Genomic DNA, 26,640 nt, shown 5'->3' with positions numbered 1-26,640 from the left:
CGAGATCCCTACTCAACATACTGTACATAGAAACTTTTTTCATAACATTTTTTTTGCTGTAAATAATTACCTAAGCAGTAAGATACAAAGAAAAGAAGAGAAGTGCAACGGTCATGGTTATGTGGCAGTTCTAAATGGCAACTACGTTAAAAGCAACAAAAACGCTACCTTCTTATCTTATTTAGATGGAGAAATGCGTGGCACCATTTAAACAAACAAACAAACTTTCTCAGGTTCCAGATTCAAAACAATCTAAAGCACCAACTTCTATATTCCAAAAGAGTGACTACTTGGTTGTTTCTTTCCTAGTAACTTAAAAAAACGATATCAAGACTGTAGTAAAAACTACCCCTGGGCCTCGAGGTGCAGTAACAAAATCAAACATTACAGTACTGAACACAAGGCAGTCTGCTTACATTCTGATTGCCTTTGAATGTAACAAACAGCAAATATTAAAACACTGTAAAAAATGGATAATAATAATTCATATAGCAGAGACAAATAAATGTTTAATGAAACTCAAGGTAAATCAAGTATAAAAGAAGGGTTTTGGCACCACCATCTTCTTCTGCTGTGTCGTTTCTTAGACCTCTTTTGTGCTGACTTTCATCTTCTCGACTGTTTCCTGTATTTGGAAACATAAAAACGTTGAAAAATACAAAAATATATGATCCACCACTTGAAATAAAAAACTAAAAATACATATAAATAAAAAAACACAATAATGACTTAATGACCAAGTTTACTTGTTTTTTAAATACTTCTGAAGTGGTCTCTATTATAAATGAAAGTCTTGTGAGTGGATTTCTGTAGGAAAATAAAGCTCTGGCGCTCCTGTTTCGGGAACTAGAAGTGAGTTAGAATGGAGGTGAGCAGAACATGACAAGATTTGGAGTCTTATTTCCCAATTTTCGGACATCTCATCTTTGATTTGCTAAAAGCAACACGAACCTACCACTGACTTAGTTTCCTCTGCAGTTTTGATGTTTTATTTCCACAAATAACACAAGCCTGGAGAAGTTCTGCCACGTTGTGGAGTTGCTAATGCAAATTGTTAGCTAGCTGAGAGGAGGGCTACTCTCTCCTGGATGCTAAACCAGCAACAGCCTTCCCTGCTCGGTAGCCAAGATAGTTGAGTCCATGAATGCTAATGTTTGAGTGACAGAGCTGACTGGTTTTCTAATATGATAATTTCCCTGTTTATATTGGCAGCTTATGCAGAAAATAGGGGTAGAGGACCGTTTAGCCTGCATGCAAAACTCAGAGTGACCGATCATATTTCAAAGATTTCAAAGGTTTCTTAGTGAACTTGGTCTTTAAGCATCCACAGTAAGAAAAAACCTAAAACTATGCAGAAATGCCTCTGTCGTTTTTTTCTTTTGATCCTGCTAATTTAAATTGGACTTCACAAATGGCCGTATGACTCTAAATTTCTTCAATGTTTGGGTGCAAAAATGAACTCATTAACACAATTTAAAAACTAGCATCAGTGAAATGTGAACACAGCATTATTTTTTTTTGCGCTGCCAGCCAAGAAACCTTTTTGTCCCAGAAGGCCTTTCAAATTTCACAAAATTTCACTCTGCATCTACCAAATGTAGCTATCTCGTTTCATTTCAGATAAAAATATGTGCATATAGTTGGAAAGAAGCGTTAATGCCGCACAAACATTACTTTATAAACAATTTCACTAAGAAGTCCTCCTTTCTCGGAAGCAGGATTATGTGTTGAAGGTGATTCGAGCACGACTGCCAAAAATCGCACAGCCAGGTTTGACATTTGTTAAAGACATGTGTTAAAGCCGCTCGTCTGTGGGGAGCAGTGTATGTGACCTTGCTGACTCAGCGGTAACCTCCAGCCGGATCTCTGGAGATAACTTGAGAAAATCACGAGAGCATTCACACATAAACCACTGCACACCACAAGTAAAACCAGTTTCCTTTGTTTGATCGGAGCTTAAATATTACTAGACATTGTGAGGTGAATTGTGTTTAGAGAATGAATAAATGCATCAATGTCATAATAGAATTACATAAAACTAGTAAAAATGACTAATGAATCATTTTATTTGTCATCTGCCCTCTAAATAAAATCCATAACCCAGTTTTATTGCTTTAAATCTAGTAATTTCTGAGCTTTGGATTTATTTTTTCTCTTGATGGGCCTGGTGTGTGTTCATTTGTGTTCACGGACTGCTGGGATTTAAATGGACGTTAAAACACACAGCAAGGGAACATGGTTACATGGAGCCAGACACTGAGTTCATGGATTATAGTGGGACATTTCTTTGAATTTCTGCTCCGGCCTATTAGCAGAAGCTCAAAAACGAAAATCCCAGATCTGTGATTGTGGCAAAAGACGATCAAGTCAGTAAAATAAGAATCACATCTTGTTTGGCTGAATTTTGCCACTTTATGTAATTTATTAGTTAATGTGTACAGACCTGATGTTTGTTGAGCTCAGCCACACGGAGGTTCCACTCCTCCTCCGTCATCTCTGCTCCAGGATCTGCTGACTCATCCACAGCCCCATGTTTGTCTAGGCAGATAAAAAAAAAAGGTCAAAGGGCGTGTGCTTTTGAGAAATGAATCCCTCTAAGTCATTCACAAACAGGACAGAGACCTTTGCCGCTGCAGGTCATCGCAGTGCAGACCCAGTTGCCGCAGGCACAAACGCAGCGATTACACTCGACCTGCGTCTCTGCTCCATCCTCGTACAGTTCATCTTCCAGGGCACATTCTGCAGAACAACACATGATGATGAACTAAGCAAAGAGACTGTAAAATGCATCAGAGTGATAAACAAGAGGAGTAGATAACAGTATCCATGACTGAGGCCTGTCAGCCTTTCAGTGCCACATCATCCACGTCTTAATTTCCACCATTAAACGAATTTAAGGCTCGGAATAAAAAGAGAAAACTGTTTCTTAGCCAGATGTGTGTCTGTGCGTGTGTGTGTGTTTGCTTTTGAATTTGTTGCAGCTAGAGATTTTAGCACTGCACTGCGATTGGCTGGTAGAGTAATGCCTCCACTTTCTGTGAACTTTATCCCAGATACATCGACACCAGATGACTGACTGAGCAGAGCAAGGCTGCAACTACAAAACTGACTGTTCCTAACTCCCGGGAAAGGATTCCTGGATGGGAGGCTTTTTATTTTTTATTCTGAGTCTCCAAATCTCAATCTAACACCCTGATGAATAATTTCAGAGCATCTCTTTAACTCACTCTTCTCTGGTGGGTTGAAACCAGGTTTCAGACAGTTGAGAAACTCATCAAAGCTCAGCTTCCAGTCGGCGTTTTCATCGGAGAGCTCGATGAGCGCATCAACACACAGGCTCCTGGGAAACAAACATACAAGCAAAAGCAGAATAAAATGAGCTTTCAAGCACATATAGTGACAAGAAATCATCAGAAGCACCAGAAGCATCAAATAATAATTAGTTGAGAGAGATTTAGTCCTTAGAAAACAGGTGTTGAAGCCAGAGAGGGCTCCCACAGGAGTCCTTTGGTCGTGTTTGCTCTGGTCCTGACAAGTTTTCGGCAGCTGGGACTTTTAATAGCTCCACAGCAAACACAATCTATGTTTTATCACGAGCAAATATTTGAAAGGAGGTGGAAAAAATGCAAACATAGGTTGTTCTTACACCCGGAGTTCCTGTATGTAAGCACGAAGCCTCAAAACAAACTGACCTGAGCAGCCGGTTGCTCTCCTGGTCGGCGTAGGAGTGTAGCTCTACCACCGAGTCGTTGTGCTGGATGAAGTTCAGCAGTTCGGAGGAGTCCAACTGAGAGTCGCTGTTGGCGTAAGACTGCAGAAACACAAAACATGAACCGTAATGACTTTGTTGTAGTAACTTAGCAATATTTTGCTTAATACACTGCAAGCACACCGTTTGACACAATGTCTACTAAAGCCCCGTCTTAACTGTTCTGTTTATTTCTAAATGTAATGCTTCTTTATAAAAAATATAAATTTGAACTAACATTTTGCCAATCTAATGATCCTGATGTTAAATGAGCCATCAGCTCATTGACTTAAATGCCATGCAAGCCAGCAAGAACCACAGGTCCTCCTCTGCACACCCTCATTAAACTGAGTTATAGTTACCAGCTAATGCACTTGAAAGGTCTGCAGCATAAATAATAAGACTGGGTTTGAGTCCGCTGCAGGGATCCGGGTGGTTGGAGTGATGCTGTGCACTAATAGGGTCATTTCAGCTCTTCTGGGCAGCAGCAGGAGGAGGAGACTCACCTTGAAGTATTTCAGCAGGATTTCAGAGAAGTTGGACCCCTTGACGAACCAGCCATCCGGGATGACCTCGGTCTGCAGCCACTGGATGACACGACTCCTCAGCTCGTTGCGGTCAGCAGCATAGCACACCACTGCAGCAGTAAACATTTCCAAAGGTCAATAGCTTCAAACAATAGTCCAAAGGGGCAGTTAACTATCCTGGAAGCCTTTTACATCAGTCTTTCTATTAAACTGTAACCAAAATGCATTCACACAATGAATTAAAATGGCTACTAAATGTGTTTAATCTTTAAAATACAGCTGCATCCAAATAAATACACTCTTGTTTACACTGAAGCATCTTATTATTTCAGAAAAAATGTCATATTTTGTAATAAATGCTTAGAAACATAACTTCCACAAAGCTCACCTGGACTTGCAGCTGCCTGCCCAGTTTTCTTTTCTATAAAGAATTAAAGATGAACACATTAAACAAGCCTCAGAGATGATGACACGAGTCAGTGTGACACAACGATATCGTTCTGATTCGTCCGCCGCTGATCAACGTTCATGCCAGCAGTGAAACAATGACACTCTGTCGTGTGAGAAGTGAAAAGTTCACTTTAGATAGCGTGCTGTTGTAAGACGCGTGAGTAAAAGAGCTGAGGTCAGAGGTGTGAGTGTGGCGGCTTTTAATGCCTCTCCATGAACCCGGTCACCTCCGATTATCAGGGCCGTGAATATGTGCCAGTTCAGAGATCACACACGCTCCGGCATCTCATGGCAGGTCAGACCCAGATCGTTTCTCGCTTTTATCAGAGAACGCTTACAAATCGAACAAGACTTACGTAGATGCACGTGTGAGGTGCTTCGTTTCCCCTCAGCAGGCTGTACACAAAGTACAGCAGCTGATTAAAACTGCTCTGTGACGCCGTCAGAGTGAATAGGTATAATCACAGATAAATCAAAGACTTATGATTATTTATGCCAAATATAAGAAATATCATGTTAAAGGATGTCTTCCTGGAGGGATTCTTCCCCCCGAAAAAAATAAATTTCAGATAAAAATCATAGAATATACTCTTTATTCTATTTTAAGTATCTAAATGTTCTTTTTTTTAAGTTAACGGCCCCTTTAGCGAGTCCACCTGGATATGCAGTAAACAAAATATTCACTGCTGAACGCCTTTATCTGAGAACTCCAGCATAAAAACAAAAAACTAAACAAAAATGTAAAAAACAAGAATCTGAAGGAGCACATATCAGTCACATGCATCATGAGCAACCGACTTTAGAAATTGGACTTAGAGCTGATAATCAGGAGCGTGGTTTATCTTCAGATTAGCAGCACATTATTGGTTATTTGATAACACAACTAATGAGAAGCGTGTCGTAGAGGACATAAATCTTCATGTCAAATCATTTACAGTTACACTAAATGTTACTAAAACACTTTAAATGTGCTATTCTACCAAACAGGGACCCGTTTTGGGGGAATCGGCCTATAACGTCAGAGAAAATCATTAAAATTGAATTTTCATGATGAGAGTGGGTGTTGCGTGGCAGTTCTCGTACCCCGGCAGTGTCCATCGTGAGCCACTTGGATCTTCAAGCCGGTGAGACAAGCATCTCTGTGGAGCTCGCAGTGATTCCTGTAGGTCTTACCGTTGCTGCCACACACTGACCTCTTGTGGGGCTTGCAGCTCTGCAATCAGAACAGCTCCTAAATAAATACTTCTAAAACGATGCTGGGTTTGACTTGGACCACACCAGCGCTCACCTCTATGCACAGGCAGCTCGGCTCCCCCTTCTCACTGACGGCACACTCTCGGCCGGCTCCACAGAATACGTTGGCGCACACCTTGCTCTTGCTCTTCAGCTCCTGAGTGACACAAGAACAACGCGCTGATGTTTAGGAAAAGCTTTCACACACACGGTGGTGCTGTTGTGTTCTCAGAAGGCTCGTGTGCATGGAGAGCGTTCTGGTGTTATTTTTGTTAACCACATAACTGATAAAGGCAAGGCAGCTTAGTTTGTGTTGCACTTTTCAAGCACAAAGGCAAGTCAACGTGCCCTCTGGGAGCAAGAACAGCAAAATCAACGTGACAACATTAAATTCAATCAAAATACACAAATAAATTTAGATCAAATTAAATAAAGAAAATTTTAAGGCACTTTACTGCCCTGACACACTGGTGTTTGCATTGTTTAAGTAGTTTTCATGACGCTGACTAACATGTTTGGGGTTTATTTTACACTGGACTTGGCGAGAGTTAAAAATTACATTTATTTAGAGAAAATTTGATTCATTTATCTAAATTCTCTCCTAAACTTTATTTTTCCGCTGTATAAATTGTTCCTGTTGATACTTTTAATTTCTGACTTTTGAACTTTTCTTTGTTTCAGAAAATTGCCACTTAAAAAAAAAGGCAAAAGTGAGATCACCATCGCTGAATCGAACCAATCATGAGACGCCAAGCGGAGCTCTGAGAGCTGCATGTTGACCCTCGTTACCTCCTCCTCTCCCTGTGTGTGTGTGTGTGTGTGTGTGTGTGTGTGTGTGTGTGTGCATGCATGTGTGTGTGTGTGTGTGTTTGACTGTAGGGTGTTTCCACATCTGGAGTCTAAGCTGTGTTTTCCCATGCTTTGTAAAAAATGAAAGCATCTTTTCTCGTCTGTTTCTCCAGACTCTGCTCCCTCCCTCCATCCTCCTCCCCCCTAAGCACCCGTTTCCTGCCTGAGCGTGGTTGAAAGTTGGTGTTTCAGCATGTGAGCTGGATCCCATTAGCCCGTGTGTCTTCATGACTGTACGGTTTGGTATGTAGCTGTAGAAGAAGGTGGATTGTTGTCACAGCACCCAGTTAAACCTCTGGTTGTAAACCAAGCAGGATGGATTTAGGTGGAAGCATAATCACATGCCGGCTTAATGCAATTCCAACCCAAGAGGAGAAGCATTGTGGGGATTTCTTCATTTCTACAGAGTGCACACACACACTCCTCTGTCGAGGTCATGGAAAATCTTCAAAGCAGCTTGGTGGCCCAGAGCAAATTGGACAGTTGGGTTCAAATGGATCGGTGGCCCATCTGAACCTGTGGAGACATGAATAATGGACGAGCCCTTTAAATAAACCTGCTACAAAGATAGAAGTCTGTCAGTCCGTTCCTCTCCAAGCAAAGGATCCCTGACATTTAGCTAATGAACGCGGAGGCTGTTGTTTTAAGTGGCTCGTTGCCATAGTGAGCACATTTCCAGGCTCCCGTTGTTTCAGAGAGCTGTCGATCGGATCAGGCATCACCGCTGATACACAGCAGTGTGATCCCACTCCAATGACAGATTTTATGACACAGCTAAGGGAGGAGATGGCGACTGTATGTGACTTTTACTAAATCAGGAGAGGCTGTGGTCATTAGTCATGTCTGACTGAGGCTACAAGGATACTGTGGATACAAGCATGGTTCTCTTTTACATCATCTGTCTACATCAGGGCTGGGCCCCATGGAAACAATTTCCCATCACGATATTAAGTGTTATATTGGTCGATTTCGATATACATTACCATATAAACAAATCACTACTTTTGTCGATCTTTTAGGTTTTCTGGTACTTTTAACTGAGATTTAAAGATATCAGACTTTTTTTATAGGTTTATTTTTAAAAGTTGCACATTTTAAGCATTATAGTTGCTGTAGCAATCTATTGTGCAGGGATTGATTACTTCAGCCCACTGAGATTGGTTTGTATTTGGTTTTGACTTTATCTTCTGATTGAGCAAGTTGTGTAGAGAAGATGTGAATTAAGTGTTACATACATGGTCCTTAAAGTAAATTAATCAAACTCACTCATGTCTGGGATTATAAAGTTCTACATCCCAATGCTCCAATGGGCTGAGCCAGTTCATGAGCTCAAACAGATCGGTGGTTTCCTCCAAGTTTGTCAGAGCCTGCACATCGACATTACCTAGCCAAACTACTAGAGCCCTGCACTGAAGCCCTAGGCCCTCGGGTCGGGCTTTGGGCCAACGACTGGGTAATTACCTCGGACACGGGCCGGGCCGGGCGCCTTTATTTTTAATCAAATTCATAAAAAAAATTGAAACACTTAAACAAGGGGTCGGCAACCTGCTCCCATCAAAGAGCCATGATTACCCGTTTCCCACAGTAAAGACAACACTGGGAGCCACAGCAGCCGCGGCGTTGTGGGCGGGGCCTACCCTCAGACAGCAGAGCGCTGCTCACAACAGGTGACAGCAGCCAGTACCGGTCGCTCGTGTATGTCAAAGTTATCTTTCATAAGACGATAATCAATAAAATGATTTATATAAAGTGGATCCAGAAGTTGTAGCCCGTCTCTGCCGACAATATTTTGATATTTTTCACCCTGTTGGTGGTTTTACTGAGCAGGTGCCACTTTTGTCATACGTTTCTTTTTAAAACATGTTTAGACTTTTCAGAATACAAATCCAGGCTCTGTCACGTTTGATTGTTGTAATTAAACTTTGTAGGTGGGGAAGGTCAGAAAAGGATCCGATCAATTTGTTTTTCCCTCATTTACAGTGACGGAGATAACGGCGCAGTGTGCCTGGCTCTGGTGTTAATCAAGTTAAATTTGATCTATTTTCACAAGAAAACAGAACAGTTAAAAGCAGGGCTTGTGTTGACCGGATAGTTCCCGTATTTGACCGTTTATTTTGAAGGAGAAAGAATAGAAAGAATTACCCCGACGCATGCAGACGAACTGGCACTTTATTCTACGCAAATCGCAGATGTAGCTAAATCGCTCAAGAAAAGATTCCCATCTGAACATCTGAGCTGGACACCGCTCATTGAACATGACACGGAGAAAAACAAAGGGAAGATGGCTGTAAGTTTAGCTAACCTAAAATCCTTCCTTTAGGAGGAAAAAAGACCAGAGGAGCAGAGATTATGTTTGTAGTTGTGCTAATTACCGTATTTTCCGGACTATAAGTCGCTCCGGAGTATAAGTCGCACCAGCCATAAAGTGTATAATGAAGAAGAAAAAACATATGTTAGTCACATTTTGGGGGGAAATTTTATTATTTTTCTTACAAAATTTGAGACCAAGCATTTCACATTGCACGACAAGTACCGGTAACAATAACAGAATAAACAACGCGGGCGCAGCAGCGCGCCAGATCTCTAGCAAAGGATGGCGGTGTTTGAAACCCTCCCAGCGGGACAGGGGAGCTCATTCCTAGGTCGGAGCTGGCCGGCAGCAGCGCGCCACAGGCTGCAGCAGGTGATGGCGGGGCAGAAGAGCTGAAACCTGGGCCGGATCCAGTGCGCAACGGCACGCATGCAGGCTACAACTGTCACGGTCTGCCTCTATCAGCAGGTGAGGTAACCTGGCAGTCAGCTGTTTGTGTTGCAGGTGGGCGTGGCACGAGCTCCAGCTGATCCTGATTCCGCTAATCAGAGGGCCAGGGGATTTAAGGAGCGTTGTGACACAAGTCCAGCGACGGTTGATACTCTCACCAGGGTAGCTTCTAGCCCAGTACATTACCTGATCTTCTAACGAACTTGTTCTATGAGATCCTGTATGCTCTTGTTTCTAGTATCGTGCCTTGCATCCTCTAACCACGCCTGGAGTTGTTTTCCTCCTCTCATTGCTCAGGATCCTCTGGCCTCCACTCTCCATCACTCTGCCTGCCTGCCTGCCAACCTACACCCTGGACTCACACAACCTTCTCCTGTCCACCAAATAGTGCCCCAGAGCAGCCACCTGCTGCAGCTCACCGCTCCCCTCCATGGGGATGGGTCAAATGTGGAGATGAATTTCACCAGTGTGTGATGGTGACTATGGGACTTTAACTTTAATGCAGGGAATAGAGGTAGAAGACTATTTTCACATTATTAATTAATATTTTAAGCATAACAAGTAAATAATGGTTTCTCAGTGAACTTGCTCTTTCACAAAAACACTGAGTAATGTCACAAATGAGCCATATTTCACTCAGAGTAAATGAAGCATTTTCCCATTTCAAACTAACCACGTTTGCTTTTTTCTTAATGGATCATAACAAAATAAAAAGGCTCATCCCAGAAGAAGCTGCCATTAGCTTAATACTGAGTGCATGCAGGATCATCTAACTTCTCGTGTTTCTTTTTTCAGCCACTCATTTCTACGATCAGACTGTCAGGATAATGAAATTACCTGAAGTATTTATGATGATTAAAACATAAGTTCTGTGTTCAGCTGATAAAACACAGTGAACTTGGGGCAGCCTCATTGAGCTTTGGAGGAGCTCAAAGGAGGAAAATGAAAGAGCAGAAAGAATAGGAGGAGGAAGGTGTGAAGGGAATCTCAATGTAGGAATAAGTAGCAGGTGAAGATTTCCTCAGCTTGAACAATTTGAAGCTCATAGTCGGGGTTGAGTTTTTACTGCAGATGAGAATGTAGGCAGCACAAAAACTGTGTGTATATAAAGAAGAGGCTTCATCGATTACCCAAACCAATCAATGCTTCTGTGGATGTCACCATGATTTCATCCCCACAATGCACCCTGAGCTCCATTATGAGACAACATTGATTTGTGGATTGTGAACACCCCAGAACAGCCAACAAGATGAAAATTACTTGACACCAGACCTGAGAGATGCATCATCCTTTAGTCGATCCTAATGGACAGTTTGAGACTATCACTCTGGGATTTAGTTTGTTGTTTAGTTCCTATAAGTTCAAGGGGTGACTGGGGGGTGGGGGCACATGACGCCCCCGCTAACTTTTCTTGGGGCACCACTGCTGAATTTTAGGAGCTCTTTCATACTTTATTAGTCACTGCCGAACATTTAGTGTGTACGGGTAACAGGAAAATCTGAATCTGTAACAAAACATTTAAAAATGGAGAAGTAGCTAATTATAATAACTTATGTGGTGCATCAACTGTTTCAGTATTTTAACACATCTGTTTTTATTTGCTTCCCTATAACATAATTTTTGTTCTCTGTTTTATGCAAACTGTTCAGATATGAGGAAAGCACCAAAAGATGACACCCTGCTCAATGCCAGCTTAAAGTTTGGTGTTTGACTCCTGAAACCAGAACACCAAAACCTGTCGTTAACTCAAAGTTCAACCGAGAGTTTTACATCCGTGCCGTGAAGGATGAGGTGAAAAATAGAAGCTAAACAAAAGGTGAAACAGGAAACAGACAGAATCAGGAGAATGCAGGGAGGAAAGAGGGAGGGGGGTGCATTCCTGAGCTATGCTGTGCCTCAGCTGATGTCCAACGCTTTTCGTCTTGATCCAAAACTCCTCTGTATCTGGGTCAGAGAGGTGCTCCCTCCCCTCCCGAGTATTTTTTGGTTATTACTCATGTTTAGTCTCCAGCTCCAAATTTTCCAACAATCTTCATCTTCACATGTTAGGAGGAGCAAACATGACAGACGGGGCTCAAGCTGAGAGACACGCTTCCTTCAACTCCTCAAAGATCTCCATCTTACTTCTCTTTCAAGAGGAAATTAGGAGAGAAGTGGAGCAGAGCCAGCAGCAATGAAACCTACTCTCACTGTGTTCCAGTTTCCTCCTTAAAGGAATCCGTGTGAGCTTGTGGCTTAATCCATCACACAGGGGAGCAACATGACAAGACTATCATCGCCTCTGCTTTTCAGTCATTACATAAATATGTAGCATTTGGCCTCAATAATTTACATTCCTAGGGTCCCAAACTCTCAAGACTTGAATTTAATCGACTGTATCTTTATGCACATCAAATCCCCGTTACTCTCTCCTCTCTCCTGTACTCGAGGGCCTCTAGAGAAACAACTTATAGCAAAAAAAAAAGCCTTAATCAGCTCCCAAAATGACACAATCCGCTGGCATGTTTCCCCTGAGCTCTGATGCTCACTCGGTGAGCATTTCCCGGAGTAAACGATATTTGATTGACAGCTGAACATGGAAAAGTCCAGGTATGTCCTTGGAATAATGAGGCCAAAGGAATGCTGATGTGTTACAAAGACACGCACACTTTGTAGGAGCTCTGCTGGTGATACCGGGTCAAAGTCTCTCTATTTGGGGACGAGGCAGAGAGAAAAAGGAACTCTGGGTAACGATTACAGCATCTTTTCTTTTTTAATGTGAAAGGAATGCATAAGCGAACAGGATGATGTCATCTGTGGTCTCCAGCCTGTTATTCTAGAACCACCCGGCCCAATCTTTCAGAGCTGAGATCTGAAAACCGCAGTTCGACTGAAAGGGGACCAGAAAACAGAAAACAATGGACAAAAAGAAGCAAAAGAAAAGGGGAAATAAGTCACAGTCTGGGCAGAGCTGCATCTGCTAGCAGTTAAAACGTCACCAGGGATATAAAACACTAAAACAGCAACACCCCTGGTTCTGTTCACCCTAACGTTCTTCTGCTGAGACAACAGGGTTCTCTTTCAGTTCAAAGAACAAAACTACATTCTTCTCTCTCTCCTCAACTTCTTTCTGTCCATTTCACTCCAATATCCTTTCTGACTTTTCTTCTCTGTCTATTTTTTTTCATTGTGGTCTCAGTTCTGGACTATTTTTGTGTCGACAGGAAGTTAAAGCGACTGACGGAGAAGGGAGGGCCAAGGCTCCGACTCCAGCCAGGGGAACGAGCAGATTGTCTGCCCTCCTCCCTGAGGCCAGTATCGGGGAAAATAGCTGGAAAATGTTTGGAAAGGGAACAAACCTGTTTACAGTCTGTGGAGTTTGTTTAAAAAGCTGTTGGGTAAGCTGCCACGGCACCAGAACCAAACTGTCTCTGACGCAAAGCTGGAAGCATTCATTGGTTAGAATCAACTTCAGCTGCAGATGCTTTAGTCTTCTTTCAAGTTTAAAGAAACCCATTCACATGTACCAAAACCTTGAGGTAAATTCAAATAAGCAAAAAATATTAGTGATCAATCAAAACTACAATGGTAAATTTGGACAACAAATTACCTAAAACATTTTTTCTTGCCTCTTAACAACATGCTAACAAAGTATATCTATAAACATATTGTGGGGATAAAAAAAATCATGAAAATTAAATAAAGTGGCTCTCTTGCATTTGTCTAAAAACCACAATAACACGTTTTGGACCAAAAGCAACCATTGGAACATCTGGTTGTCGGTCTCGCCAAACTGTCGTACGTTCGCAGTTCTCTGGGTTATCCATTCATTACACACTTGTGTATTTAGCAACAGAACACCACTGGTGTGAGAGGGTTTCAACTCAATGGTATCAGATAAGGAAAAACAGTCAGCTGCTACCGCTTCAAATTTAGGATGAACAACCAGAGTCCCTAAAAGAAAAACACCATTTGAAGAAAAAGGACAACAAAAGATGTTTGGACCTAGAAAACGATGATTGGTGTTTAGCGCTATCTCGTTTCCTCTAGCAAAGTGTGTTTCCAGTTTCGACAGAAGCTTCTCAGAGAAGATACCCGAGGGGAGGGGTGAGCGTTCCCTGACCATGTTTGTGTTTAAAAGCTAGCTTGTTAGATTTGCTATAACAGCTTTAACCCTCTGGAGGCAGGCGTTGCAGATTTGCAACAGTTAAAACCTACCTACCTGGTTACTCCACATATCTGTTTCATGAGCATTTTATTTACTCAGAAGTACCCCTGAAGGGCTTAGTTTTTCATTCTTTTATCAAAACTAATTTTGAGTCTGAGAGGGTTAAGTGTCACAAACTAACATGGAGATCTACTGAGCTCTGAAAAAGTCTGTTTTCTTTCACTTCTTGGGACATTTTAGGGCAATACATTGGTTTTCACATTGACCAACTTCTTTTATTCACTGAACTGCTTGATACATTTATTTCAAAACAGACAAATCTTTATTAGTGTCCATTTTCGTCCACTCAGAATATTTTTTTGTTTATTTTTTTCATACTTTCACAAAACCATATCTTGATAACAGTTTCTTAAGGTTGTCATTATGCTGAGGAGGTTTGGTTTTCAGTTTCAGCCATTTTGAAAAGTTCAGTAAAACATTTATTCTTTTTTTTACTTTGATGGTTTCAGTGTAGATCATAAAGATGGATGACACATCTCTGTTTATTGCAGTCGTTGAAAAGTGAAGTCTCGGTATCCTGTTTACATTTTCTATTTTGGGACACTTTTATTTTTTAAGGTTGCATCCATCACATCATCTGCACTCGCCAAACTGTTTAGAAATGACTAAAAGGAGTCTCAAGCCATTGTTTGGCCTTCAGACTCCTAAATCTCAATCTGATTGGATCTGACAGCAACTAGAAGCAAGTCCAGACCACAGACCCACATTCCATTGAGCTCCAAATGATCCAAACCAAAGGACAGGACCCCCCCAAGATCCCCTTCAAACATACTTCCACTGATCTGATCTGGTAGTGGTGAATGAAGGGCCTACTTTGTACAATTCACAGTTTTATGGCTTGTTAACTTGGTTCATATAAAGTTTGAAGCATTTAAATAACTTGTTGCTTTATTATTGAACAGATAGATTCAGTTAGACGTAATGGTGGATTAAAACGGCACACGAGTCTGATCAAATGTGAAATTCATTTCTCCCTGCCAGCATTGTGATACGCCGTGGTCTGTGATAATAAGAAAATCACATTTTCATGAATTCCATGGTTCATGAATTCAGATATGAAGGTCTCAATAACAAATGAGAAGAAAAACAACTAGTTAACCACAATGTGTTCTAGTGAATTCTTAACCACAGAGCTGTTATCCTGCATGTTTTAGGTGTTTACTTGCTTCAAAACACCCAATTCTAATGAAAAGAAAAGGGAAAGATAAAAGTAGACTTTGCAGATGCAGTTTATAATAAAGATCTAACATCCTTTGAGGAATGCATTAAAGCCATTCTGGTTAAATCTTTTGAAAAACTCTAACAATATTGCAACGTATTATGCAGTCTGTTAGCCTGGCAACCCATCCTTTATATGTGAAAATGTAGTCTGGCCACAACCCATAGACAGATCTCAGTGGTGGGGCGGAACCTACGGTTGTCTTTCAAACTGTCTCTGCACGCTATTGGACAATGAACAACGTGACGTGCTCACTGCTACAGATGTCCAACAACGAGACAGTCCGCTATGCACTCAGTGGTTAACATGCACATTCAAGTCGATCTAGGTTGATCTAAAGCAATAAACTCAGTCTTCATTCTAGTTTACATGTATGTTAGGAAACCAAACTCTCAAATTAAGTTGGTTCCACTCCAGTACAGCAAGTGGCGACATGCACCCTGTTGTGTCGGCATTCTTAAAGTTAGCTTATAGCAACACAGATAGTAAAAAAAACACTGGCAGGAGTGAAGCAGACGGAGTATAAACGGGATATGCACGATGGCTTAAGGAATGGACAACAACAACCCTGCAGCACAGCTTCTTTGGTACGTACTGTACTGTTTGATGGAGTTACACATGTTATTTTTTGGCAATTATATTATCAAAAGACCTCTTTCTCAGTCTTGCCACTTCCAGAAGTTATGGGTATCAGCTCGACGGAGCCGTTTACCTGCAGGTGCAGTCCGCATTTTCTGGGTGCTTCAGTACGATTAGAACCAGTTCACTTCAGAAGGACTAACGTGTTGACATGCATTTAAAAAAAACGACGTCAGTCTATTTATGGAAATAGGTTGGTTTTCTGATGCACATGTAAACGCACTGACTGTCGAAGAAGACGCAAATACATCTTTTTTCTAAATAAAGGACTTAAGTATCTCTATCCGCTCTTGACTCAGAGAAAAGACCAAGTTCAAAGTTGATGCCAAAGACCTATCACCATCTTAGTTATTTTAATCTGTCGCATCTGATCAAGCCTTGTGATTGGCAAGGCACCAAATTTCTCAGACCAATGGTAGACCTGCTGACGCTCCAATGGAGCATGGCTAGAACAACCTGCAGAGAAAAATCATTTTACTGCTTCGGTTGTTCTAGGCCAGGGTTAAGCAATCCTGGTCCGGAAGTGCCACTATCTGTAGTTTTTAGCTCCAGCACACCTAAAAGAATGGTTGAATCACCCGTTCATCCAGTTAGCAAGCTTTGCAGAAGCCTGTTAATTATCTCCAGATATAAATCAGATATGTTAGAATAGGGAAAATAATAAAGCATGCTGGATAGCGGCACTCCTGGAGCAGGATTGCCTAACCCTGGTCTAGATTAATCTATTGGTGCACAGATTATGTGTTGTAATGTCTCTCAACTCGAAAAACAGCTCAAAATACAGCTCAGTCAGTACCAGTATGTATAATGAACTGAACTGTGGACTCATTCGAGGTGACAATGGTTGATTAGCTGTCATCTCAATTAGCCAAAAATGAATCAGTTATGTGCATTCAATACATGCTTTCTGAACTTGATGAACATGCCTGGAAAACCTTAAAAAATCTGAACGTCTAAGTAATTTTGGGGTTTATAGACAAAGACTATAAACACAGACATATATAAAAATAGAGAGAGAGAGAACTGTTTAAGAGTGGATGTTTGATTTTTAACTCATGTGAATGCACCTTCACCATCTCTTCCTTAGAAGCTCTGTTCAAAGAAGCCTCCTCTATAATTTGTGCTCACTAATTTAGAAGCAGCTCCTCTGATTGCAGAGCCACTGTAATGATAAGACACCTTTGCTGCTGCTGCTAAGCTAAAAGAAGACTCCTTTCAGGACGAGCCAAGAGAGATGAGAGCGCACGTCGCAGGGACACAAAGCAGCCTCTCCTCTCTGTTTTTACACCGCACTATCTCACCGCCCCACACGGGCCCTGCTCAGGATCAGTGACCGGCTGTTGGGCTGCAGTAATTAGAGCAGGCTGATACGGAGAGAGGACGCAGCGTCCCCTCTAATGCTCATGTTCCGTCCACCTGGACAGATATTTTTAGCCCACCTTGAATGAGGAAGAACAAGCATCCACATGTAAGCATCAGAGTGTGTCTGCAGAACAGGCCATGACTCAATTAGGCCTGCTATAGATCCAGAGCCCCTGTTCTTTTTTATCCTCAATAATAAGCCTTTCTGCTTCTCTCTCTGGACTCACATCCTCTTTAAGACTATATTTGTGTTTTCCAGAGCACCACTGTGTCACTCCACACCTTCTCCCTTCCACCTAATGAGATCACAATGCCATGAAAACATCAATCTAAACAGCTGTCTCTTCTGTTAATACATCTGCACATGCTTCCCTCGGGGCTGCAACTCCTATGACTTTCTCTCTCCCTGCATTTGACCTCTTTTGCATATCAAACTCTTAGTGTGCTTTAGTGAAACATCACCATTGCATCCACCAGATGCAGATCTCTCCTCCCGCCTGCAGACAAGCACCCACTTTCACACTCACAGCTTTTGTAATTCCTTTTTTTTTTTCCACGATTCCCCGGCTCTGGCCACCCAGCCGCACTATTTTTGAGCTGCTTATCTTCAAACACAGCAATTCCTCACCTCCTGAAGCAAGCAGGCATTCACTTTGATAATAAATGAAGAGGTACCATCCTCATAGTCTGTAGTCACACCAGGAATAAAATTAAGCGAAATAAACAAAACATCAGTCAGTGCTCAGAAAATCAAGCTTCCATCTATCATTCCACCTCTTTTCAAGGCTGAGTTTTGTAATTTACCACCCATCCTTTGAGCCGATCAGACTCCTTGCTGCTCCAACTTAGTGACCTCTTTTTTTGGACAGCACAGTGGCATGCCAGTTCACGCTCTTCCCACGGCAGTCAACAGGCCATATATTATCAAGGCAATTACCTCAGGAGAATGGATGTCTTTCTAATGTCTCCCCATTTACAACATTCAGCGCTCCCTGCTGCGTGCTCCGTCTCCCCCGTGCCGTACCTCACGGAGCACGAGCACAAATTCAATAAAGACGCACACAATGGCACATTTAGCAGCCAGCAGGCAAAGGCAGGGGAAGCAGGATAAGGTCAGTGGGGAGGGCCTGCATGCCGGGTTATGAGCGATGTTGTTGCAGCTGATGCACTAACAGCCATCTGCGTTAGGCTGTAAAAATAGACTAGATGGGTCTACCTTGTGCTGACGTGAAAAGGACAGAAAATATCTAAATTCTAATTAGATGAATGTTTTGGGTACACCGTGTAATTGTGTGTGTCAACAAAGCAGTCAGCACAAAGCCAGGTGTTGAACAGCTGTGTCTCCAAAGCTTGAGGCCATCAAGTGCCAACTAGTATAAGTTTGCTTCCATTTTTTGCAGGTAAAACATCAGAATCACTCATTATGGAACCATGCGTTGGTTACTCTGCCCTCTTATGTGACAAAATTAGCAGAAAGTCAGATATTTTACCAATAAAATTTGAGTTTCGCTGTCTAGAACCTGTTGCCTTGGCAACCAGCCTCCAATAATCTGACAGTTTTGTATTGGTTTGTAAGCTTTGAAGGTGCTGACAGTTATTTATCATTGGTAGAAAATAACTTTTAACTGCTAACCTTATTGATAGCATTATTTTTATCTTTAGGGACTTTTATAGACCTGCTATCTAGGGGTAGACAGATATATCGGCTGACATTTATCGTTTATTTATATATCAGCATATTGTCCGATATTTGTCCCTAGTAAAGCCGATTTAAAGTCAGGCACATCCTCAGGCAGCCCGGTGCTGTTGCAGAATTTCATTGCAGTTTTACTTTAACTAATAACATCTGTACAATAAATACTCTAAATTAACATTATTTAGGTGTCTCAATTCAATTCAATTCAATTTAAAAAAAACTTTAATCATCCCCTAGGGGCAATTGACTGACGTTAACACTGAGCTTTGCATCAGTTCAAAAGCTGATTCGGCTTCAGAAATTCATCAACTGATGCTTGTAGAGACATTTTAACATGAAAATAAGGTGGAAAACGTCTAGATATCGGCCATGAAAGTCAGCAGTGCATATCAGCATCAGTGATAGAAAAACCAATACGGACCTCTTCTGCTATCTATCTACTGCAGCTAAGATATTAAGTGTTCTTAATCTTTGTCACTTTAAAACTTCCAAACCAAAAACATTAAAGCGATGAAGCTAACTACTAGTCTACTTTTTAAACCCTCTTAACTTTTGAAACAAAAACTGGCTGAGTGGGGCGAGAAGTGGACCAATGAGCAGAAGGTGTACGGTTTGATCCCAGTCCCCACAGACCATGTGTTGAAGTATCCTTGGGCAAATTACTGAACCCTGAAGTTGCCCCTGAGGCAGCCCACTGCTCCTCAAGTATGGGTGAAATGTGGAGCAATTATTTCCCCAAAGGAATTAATAAATAATAGTTCTTTTTATTATAGAAAACTCATTTACTTAAAAAAGTACTTGAAAAGTGTGTTTTTGCGTGCTATTTCTACTCCTACATCACTATAATTTTATCTAATGTGTCTACTTGCAGCACATTTAGTAAAACTTCACATTTTTCAATCAAATCTGTCCAATTACCCAGCTAAAGGTGCTTTACCACCCTATTGTTGGTGTGTTTTCTCCATGTGCCATCATGCCTCTAACTGCACATAACCAGCGTGTTTACTCAGAGGCTGGACCACTTTAGCGCGGCGGTGTGAGACCCAGAAGGTGAGCATTCTCACAGCCCATGAGCACATCCACCACTCCAGTTAACACAAACACACGGTCTTTTTGACCAACCACCCAAACATGGTGTTCGTATGTCATAAGGGCAGCTGCCAGCAACATAACTGTGCAAAACTGATAAAGGAGACCATGACAGTCCAAAGAGAACAGGAAATGTAAGATATACAGCTTCTTTCTGTCCTTTTTACAACCACCTGTCACTACTGGCTTTTTTTCCATTGGCTTTTGGCAGCTTCTGCTGTTCTGTTGGCAAAACTGACCAAGAGGAGTGCAGCTGTGTCTCATTCATTTCAATCCAGCACAAAAAGACAAAATTATAAGGAAATTAAGTTTATTTTCTATTTGTTTCTTTAAAAAAATTAAATTAGAAATTCTTTCTATAAAACCAGTGAAGGTTTAGTTAAATGTTACTAGTTTTATTGTCTCTGTTGTAAATGGGGTTCAAATAACTAAAAACTATTGGAGCTTGGAGTTATCGCGATAAATCCGAGCTTTTCCAGATGTGTACTCTGTGAACAAAGCTGCGGTGTTACAAAAGTGTTTGTAACACAACATCTGGAGACGTTTTCATGAGATAAAATGTACGATAAAGTGAAAAAATAAACAAGTAGAAGTTTACCTCAGCGTTGGAGACTGCGAGGGCCACCAGAAGCAGCGCGGGGACACTTCTCCACATCTGGAAACAAAAAGAGAAAGTGAGGTTTGGTGAGGAGGAGAAACACAAAATGAAGGAGTGCATCCGATTTCAACTTATAAAACCATTTTTTTTCTGTCCGTACCGTTGCGTAAAAGGCGGCTCGGCACAGGAGACAAGCGGGGAGCTGGTCGGGTTATTTGTCCGGGTGGAGAGGAGCTGGAGGTCCGCGGTTTGGAGAAATTTGAGGAGCGCTGAGGAATTCCTCCGTCCGTCGGTCTTCCCTCCTCCTCTCTCCTCACTGCGGCCAATGAAAACGCCTAGATTCCTCCTCAGAGGACGTTTACAGGGGATTAGAGGAGGGGGAGGTTTGTAATCCACCTCTTTCATTTAAAAACGTAATTTATTCTGCTCGGTGCAATTTTAAATCTTCAAAAACAGATAGAAGTACAGAACCTCATTAAATTAAGTCAATTTATCTGAAATATCAGATTAATGAAGAGCTGAAAAAAGTTAGATTTTGTTCAAATCTGCTCAAATGATCTTAATACTCAATCCATATAAATGCTGTGTCCATTTAAACTAATTAAAAACGTGTTTAGTTCCATTTTGATCAAAACGTGTTAAACTCCATGGCATAGCAGAACCTTCAGGTTTGTGTTATTTGTGAGATAAAACGTTAATGTTGCAAAGCAAACGGAGTAGTGGTAGAGTCGCATTGCTGTTACCCAAAATGTCCAAATATCAAAAAATACGACTACAAATCCTGCCATGAGGCTCAACTCTGATGTGGCTCACTTCTAGTTCCTGCAAATGGTGCACCAGAACTTTGTTTCCCTAGCCTAGAAATCTAGACCAACAGTAGTCGAAACTAAATTATTTTGCTCTGCATGTTGGTCTAGCCACACTTGCTTGGAACCTCCAGAGGCCAGTCTGATGGCTGGCCAATCACAGTGCTCTATCAGTTTGGTAGGTGGGATGTTTCTGCAACTGAGCAAAACTAAGATGGGGACAGCTCATTTGAAACGGCTTTGGCATCAAATTTGGGCTATTTAGACGTGGGCATATGAGTCAAGAGCAGATAGAAATACAGTATATTAATACTGTTAATACTGTTAATATTCAGCAAAAGGATGTACTTGCATCTTCTTTGACAATTGACTGACATTTGTAGCGATGAGTACGTCACAATTCCATTGCTTGGTTCTTTGTCACGTTGTTTGTTTAGAAATTTTTGAAAGACAAGCATTACGCCCAGTGACTGATAGCTGTCAATGGATCGTGACCAGGCTATACAGTATATTCACATGTGGCTTGCCAGGCAATTGTTTCCCCAGAGTATGACTCACGAAGCAATCATTCATACTATGAGACCATCTGCAAATGCTTTGATGAAACAAGTGAACTACACCTTTAAGAAAAAAATGTCATAATTCAATTTAATCTATTCAGTTTATTTATATAGCGACAAATCCCAGCAAGAGTCGTCTCAAGGCACTTCACAAAGTAAACATTCCAATACAGCTCAGTTCATTGAGTCAATCAGGAAAAAGTTTCCTATGAAAGGAACCCAGCAGATTTCATCCAGTCACTGAGGGTCAGTGTCTTTACATAAACCTCATACTAAGCAAAGTATAATGTACCCTAATGTGATCGTGCATGATTTAGAATAATTTGGGAGGTTTTGCACCAGTTTTATCAGGATTATGCATTTAAATTGACCATCATTACATGTGATTGTTATTACAAATCAGAATCAGAGTCAGAATCAGAATAGGTTTATTGCCATTGTCAGTGAACAAACAATTCACAAACTAGGAACATGCTTCGGTACTAGTGTGCTACATATAACATGAATAATAAGATTAAAAATAGAATAAAATAGAATAAAGTATAATAAAAAACTAGAATAAAACTTTCAGCTATAAAAAATGGCAGGTAATGGTAACATGGCCGATAACGTGACGTTGAGTCGAGTACAGAAGACGAGCATGGTTGTGTGTTTATAATCTATTCACAAGTCTAACGGCAGATGGAAAGAAGCTGTTCTTATGGCGGGAGGTTCTGGTCCGGATGGACCGTAACCTCCTGCCTGAGGGGAGTGGCTCAAAAAGTCTGTGACCCGGGTGCGAAGGGTCAGCTGCTATCCGACCTGCACGCCCCCGGGTTCTGGAGACGTACAGGTCCTGGAGAGATGGAAGGCTGCAGCCAATCACCTTCTCAGCAGAGCGCACAATGCGCTGCAGTCTATGTTTGTCCCTCACCGTGGCTCCAGCGTACCACACAGCGATGGAGGAGGTGAGGATGGACTCAATGATGGCCGTGTAAAACTGAACCATCATCTGGGCCGGCAGCTTGGCCTTTTTCAACTGCCGCAGAAAGTCCATCCTCTGCTGGGCCTTTTTGATCAGGGAGATGATGGATGGCTCCCACCTAAGGTAATGTGTGATGGTGGTTCCGAGGAAGCGGAAGGAGTCCACAGTGGTGACGGGGGTGTCACCACAAAGTGAAGACAAGTGAATTTGTGGTGTGAGTTTTAACCCTCTCAGGCTCAAAATAAATTTTGATAAAAGGACGAACAACTAAGTCCTTCAGGGGTACTTCTGAGTTAAAAAATGTTCATGAAATACGTTTGTGGAGTAACCAGGTTGGTTTTAACTGTTGCAAATCTGCAACGCCTGCCTCCAGAGGGTTAATTTCTGGAAAATCTTTTGATATCTGATTTTTAATGTGTTTAATGACATGAAATTTTTATCTTGTTTGACTGATGCATTACTCCATCTTATTGTCAGCTTTTGATTACAATATAAATCTGTTACATACGTAATGAGTTCTACATAGAAAACAACAAAGAACTCATTAATAAGCTTTAAGATCATAATTTTATGTGCAAATCTTTTTTTATTTTATTTTGGACTTTCCAGGGTGTTTCTCTAAAATGAGCTTTCTGTTTTCTAGGAGATCATATGCTTAATTGGGTGATGTTTGGTTTCCAAAGACCAAAAAAAAAAAAAAGATTACAATGGAGCATCATCATGTCCACATTCAAACATTCTTTCATGGTATCTTGCACTTAATCTGTATGTAATGTGCAATTTTTTGTTGCTATGGTTACTCCCTACAAAAAACAGGGCCTGCATTTGAAAGTTCATATATTCTGCAAAGGCATACCATTGTTCAGCATACGTTTGAGTAGATAGACATCGTCATTTATCTTTTCAGATGCATACAAACATGTATACGGGTCTTGGTTTGGAGGATGTTACTATGGTAACATGTCATTAATATGAACATGATAAAAATATGACCATATGCCTACACTTCATGGGAAAAAATATTTTAGAGTTACATTACCTCCTGTTAGTTGTTTTATATTTTTTAATGTATGTACCTATATTTTAAATATTTGATCATGTTTGTTACAAAATCCTACAGAAACTCTGAGCGGCACTTTCTGAAAAGTCATAGAAAGGTTATAGAAAGTCTCTTCCTGAATATTTCAGCCGTGCAAAGTCTACTCTTTCTATTGTCAAATTTAAAATAGCATATCAGACTTTGGTTTTGGTTGATTTTTAGTTGTACCTCTGATATTTTCCACTCTGTGTGTGCTTCAGCTTTAAATAGGCTGTTACATCACTTCTCTTTGAATTCTGCATCCTTCCCTTACATCCGTTGCGTGCTTAGAAACCATCTGCAAATGGCTGTTTCTCACCTCGTGCGCTGAAAGTTTCATGTTCAAAGGTTCTGAGAACTGATCTCAGCATTTCAGGATTACAAACTACCGCTGGTGCACATGCATCACCGATGAGTAATTAGAGTAATTAGGAGGGACGTCTAAGGCACTGAACACAGCAGCGCACTGAATTTTGAATATAAAGGGGAGAATACATTATTTTTTGCACTGCAAGCAATCAGTTACAATATAACCTCACCCTCTGTTGGTTAGAACCACCGACTCAAATACATGTTGTTTTTTTACACTCTGGAGCTTTTTGTATTTGTGTGAGGTAATGGTGAAAAATGAAAAGCCAGTTCTCGTTTCCTATCTAAAGTTAGTTTCATGCCTTTAGATGATAGTGTGTATTTTACTAATGATAATTATTCTGTTTTTCCCTACATTGTCTCACTCATTCCCTGATGTTTGGTTGTTTTCCTGGCCTGCAGCACTCAAAGGAAAAGAAGTTTCTTCTTTTCATATTTTCATTTTGGAGTGAATTAAAGCAGCTGTACTAATCAGAGCGGTTAAACTGCAGACATCTGCTGGCCAATAGCTTTGCAGCTAATCGTGTCTCTTTTTGATTTATAAAGATATTTTCAGTATTTCATATTTATTTGGGGGGGGGGGGGGGGGGGGGGATTCATTGCAACGGTCATGGTGAGAAATCAAAGTAGATGCCGACTGGTTGTTAGTGAGATTTAGCATATATTTATGCTCATGTGTTAGATTTAAAAAGCTTCTGAAAATTCAGAAAATTCCACTTGAGCCAATTTGAATACTTTTATTTCATATCGTGCCCAGGCGTGGTTTGAAATCATTAACTCGGCTTCTCCCTCATGAGAAAAGCAAACACAAATAAAGGTTTAATCACAAATCACCTCTAGCTAAATAGAAAAAGGTGAGATTTTTCATAAAGACAGAAAAAGATATGTATAGATGTAATGTTGGAATAAACATAATGTTTGTAAAATGTTCAAACAGATTAGTGCTGAAAAGGGTTTCTATTATAAAGCTATGCTTACCATGAAGAGAATGAGAGAAGCCATATAAAATAATATGACCTCTCATAATAAAGTTGTCTGACTTTATTCATGAAGTACATTTAAAGTTTAATCCAGACTTAGGTTCAAAAAGATGTCAAACTACACATTAAAGTGACTTTTGCATGAATACACTTTTTGTACAAGTACACAATCTGAGAGATGGTCAGCTTGGAGACATCGTTTTTTCAGGTCTTTGATCTTCAGACATTCTTACCTGGGCGACCCAGTCAGGGGTGATGAGTCCACAGCTCATGCCCAAGCAGCACGCTACACCATGGAACACCTCTTCGGATCCACAACCACCTGGATGCTTTTTCTGTTGCATCACTGATGTTTTTGGTGGCTTTCCTCTCCTGCATCCCAGTAATTCCAAGGAGCGGGGCAGAGACCGACCTGAGATTCGCCTGCAGCCAACCTTGGTGAGTTTACAACAGGTCTTCACCCATTCCCTTCGCAGATCTCAATCATCTCCTGATATTTTGTCTTATTCACAGTTTTTCAGCCCCAAAAACTTTTTCAGTCCAAACAAAGATGATGTTCGTGGGAGCTACTGGACTTGACAGATGGACTCCTTTAGGACCTGGTTGTGATGCCACAAATACCTTCCAAGGAGTTAGAAGATATAACGACATTTATGCAGCATTTGTTAAAACTTCCTTTCACCTTTTGAATTTGAGTTGCATCATATGGTGAGATGCTGTTCTTGAACATTCCCCATGTCAGCTTAACAGTGAGGTTGCTCTGCCTGTCGTCTAAACTAGATTACATACCAATTATTTTATAACCAATCAGCCTCTCTAAATTCATTTTCCCTTTCAGAGCCTAGATGAGCTCTTGACCATTCACTGGAAATGTTGAACATGTTTTAATCTCAAAACCAAACTTTGCCCCATTTTAGAGCTGTCTTGTTTTCAGAAAGTTATATTTATAACCTTTAGCTGCTCAGCTTTGACATGTTGCCTAGTTGGGTTTTCCACCACACCAAAATGTCAGCACAAGACTGTCTTGCTGTAGAATTTCCGCCATCTGATTTGGGCAGCTGATGGGTGAAGAGATCATGTGATCGCTTCTTCCTGGTTGAGAGCATCAGCCACCATCTGCTGCAACGGATGAGCATTTAAATGCAACTGATACTCAGTACAACATATTCTAGTTCCTTTATCTCCCTAAATTATGAGCTGAACTTAAATAAACAAACTCATGAACTTACATTAATTACATTTTTGGAAAGATTTCAATAAAATGTCGAACTTCGTTACCTTAAAACCATATCATTATTGCATTAGTAGTAAATGAGGAAGCACTTAACTAAATTAAATCTTTGTATCTAAAGTCGAACAGACATATTTTGTGTTTCTGGTTAATGAGTTTGACATTTAAAAATCTCCACAAACGAGCAACACGTGAGGAAGTGGTTGTGAAAATAGCAGCACAATAATTAATGCAACAGCATCTGTGTTGTTCCATTTGTGATTCAAACTCAGTA

At 41.0% G+C, this 26,640-nt stretch overlaps 1 protein-coding gene across 1 annotated transcript; it reads right to left on the bottom strand.

Annotated features, from left to right (window-relative positions):
• Positions 1 to 109: 109 nt before the first annotated feature.
• On the bottom strand, positions 110 to 20,695 carry fstl1b (follistatin-like 1b). Its single transcript, XM_015966283.3, has 11 exons — positions 20,539 to 20,695; positions 20,379 to 20,435; positions 6,014 to 6,115; positions 5,809 to 5,938; positions 4,664 to 4,696; positions 4,255 to 4,385; positions 3,693 to 3,811; positions 3,228 to 3,340; positions 2,623 to 2,739; positions 2,444 to 2,538; positions 110 to 625 (listed from the first exon to the last, which is right to left on the bottom strand). Exons 2-11 carry the CDS (start codon positions 20,433 to 20,435, stop codon positions 584 to 586), a joined length of 939 nt encoding a protein of 312 aa, XP_015821769.1. The 5' UTR covers positions 20,539 to 20,695; the 3' UTR covers positions 110 to 583.
• Positions 20,696 to 26,640: the final 5,945 nt, after the last annotated feature.

Source organism: Nothobranchius furzeri, chromosome 14 (genome assembly GCF_043380555.1).
Source record: "Nothobranchius furzeri strain GRZ-AD chromosome 14, NfurGRZ-RIMD1, whole genome shotgun sequence".
Classification (NCBI taxonomy): domain Eukaryota; kingdom Metazoa; phylum Chordata; class Actinopteri; order Cyprinodontiformes; family Nothobranchiidae; genus Nothobranchius; species Nothobranchius furzeri.
This window is presented reverse-complemented; position numbering and strand designations above follow the sequence as displayed.

Excerpts from the sequence above, each read along its gene's own strand:
- fstl1b (XM_015966283.3), bottom strand. The coding sequence starts at position 20,435 with ATGTGGAGAAGTGTCCCCGCGCTGCTTCTGGTGGCCCTCGCAGTCTCC. Across the intron at positions 4,386-4,663 it reads GCAGGCAGCTGCAAGTCCAG|TGGTGTGCTATGCTGCTGAC; the intron begins GTGAGCTTTGTG and ends TTACTGCTGCAG. Across the intron at positions 626-2,443 it reads CTGAGCTCAACAAACATCAG|GAAACAGTCGAGAAGATGAA; the intron begins GTCTGTACACAT and ends TTCCAAATACAG.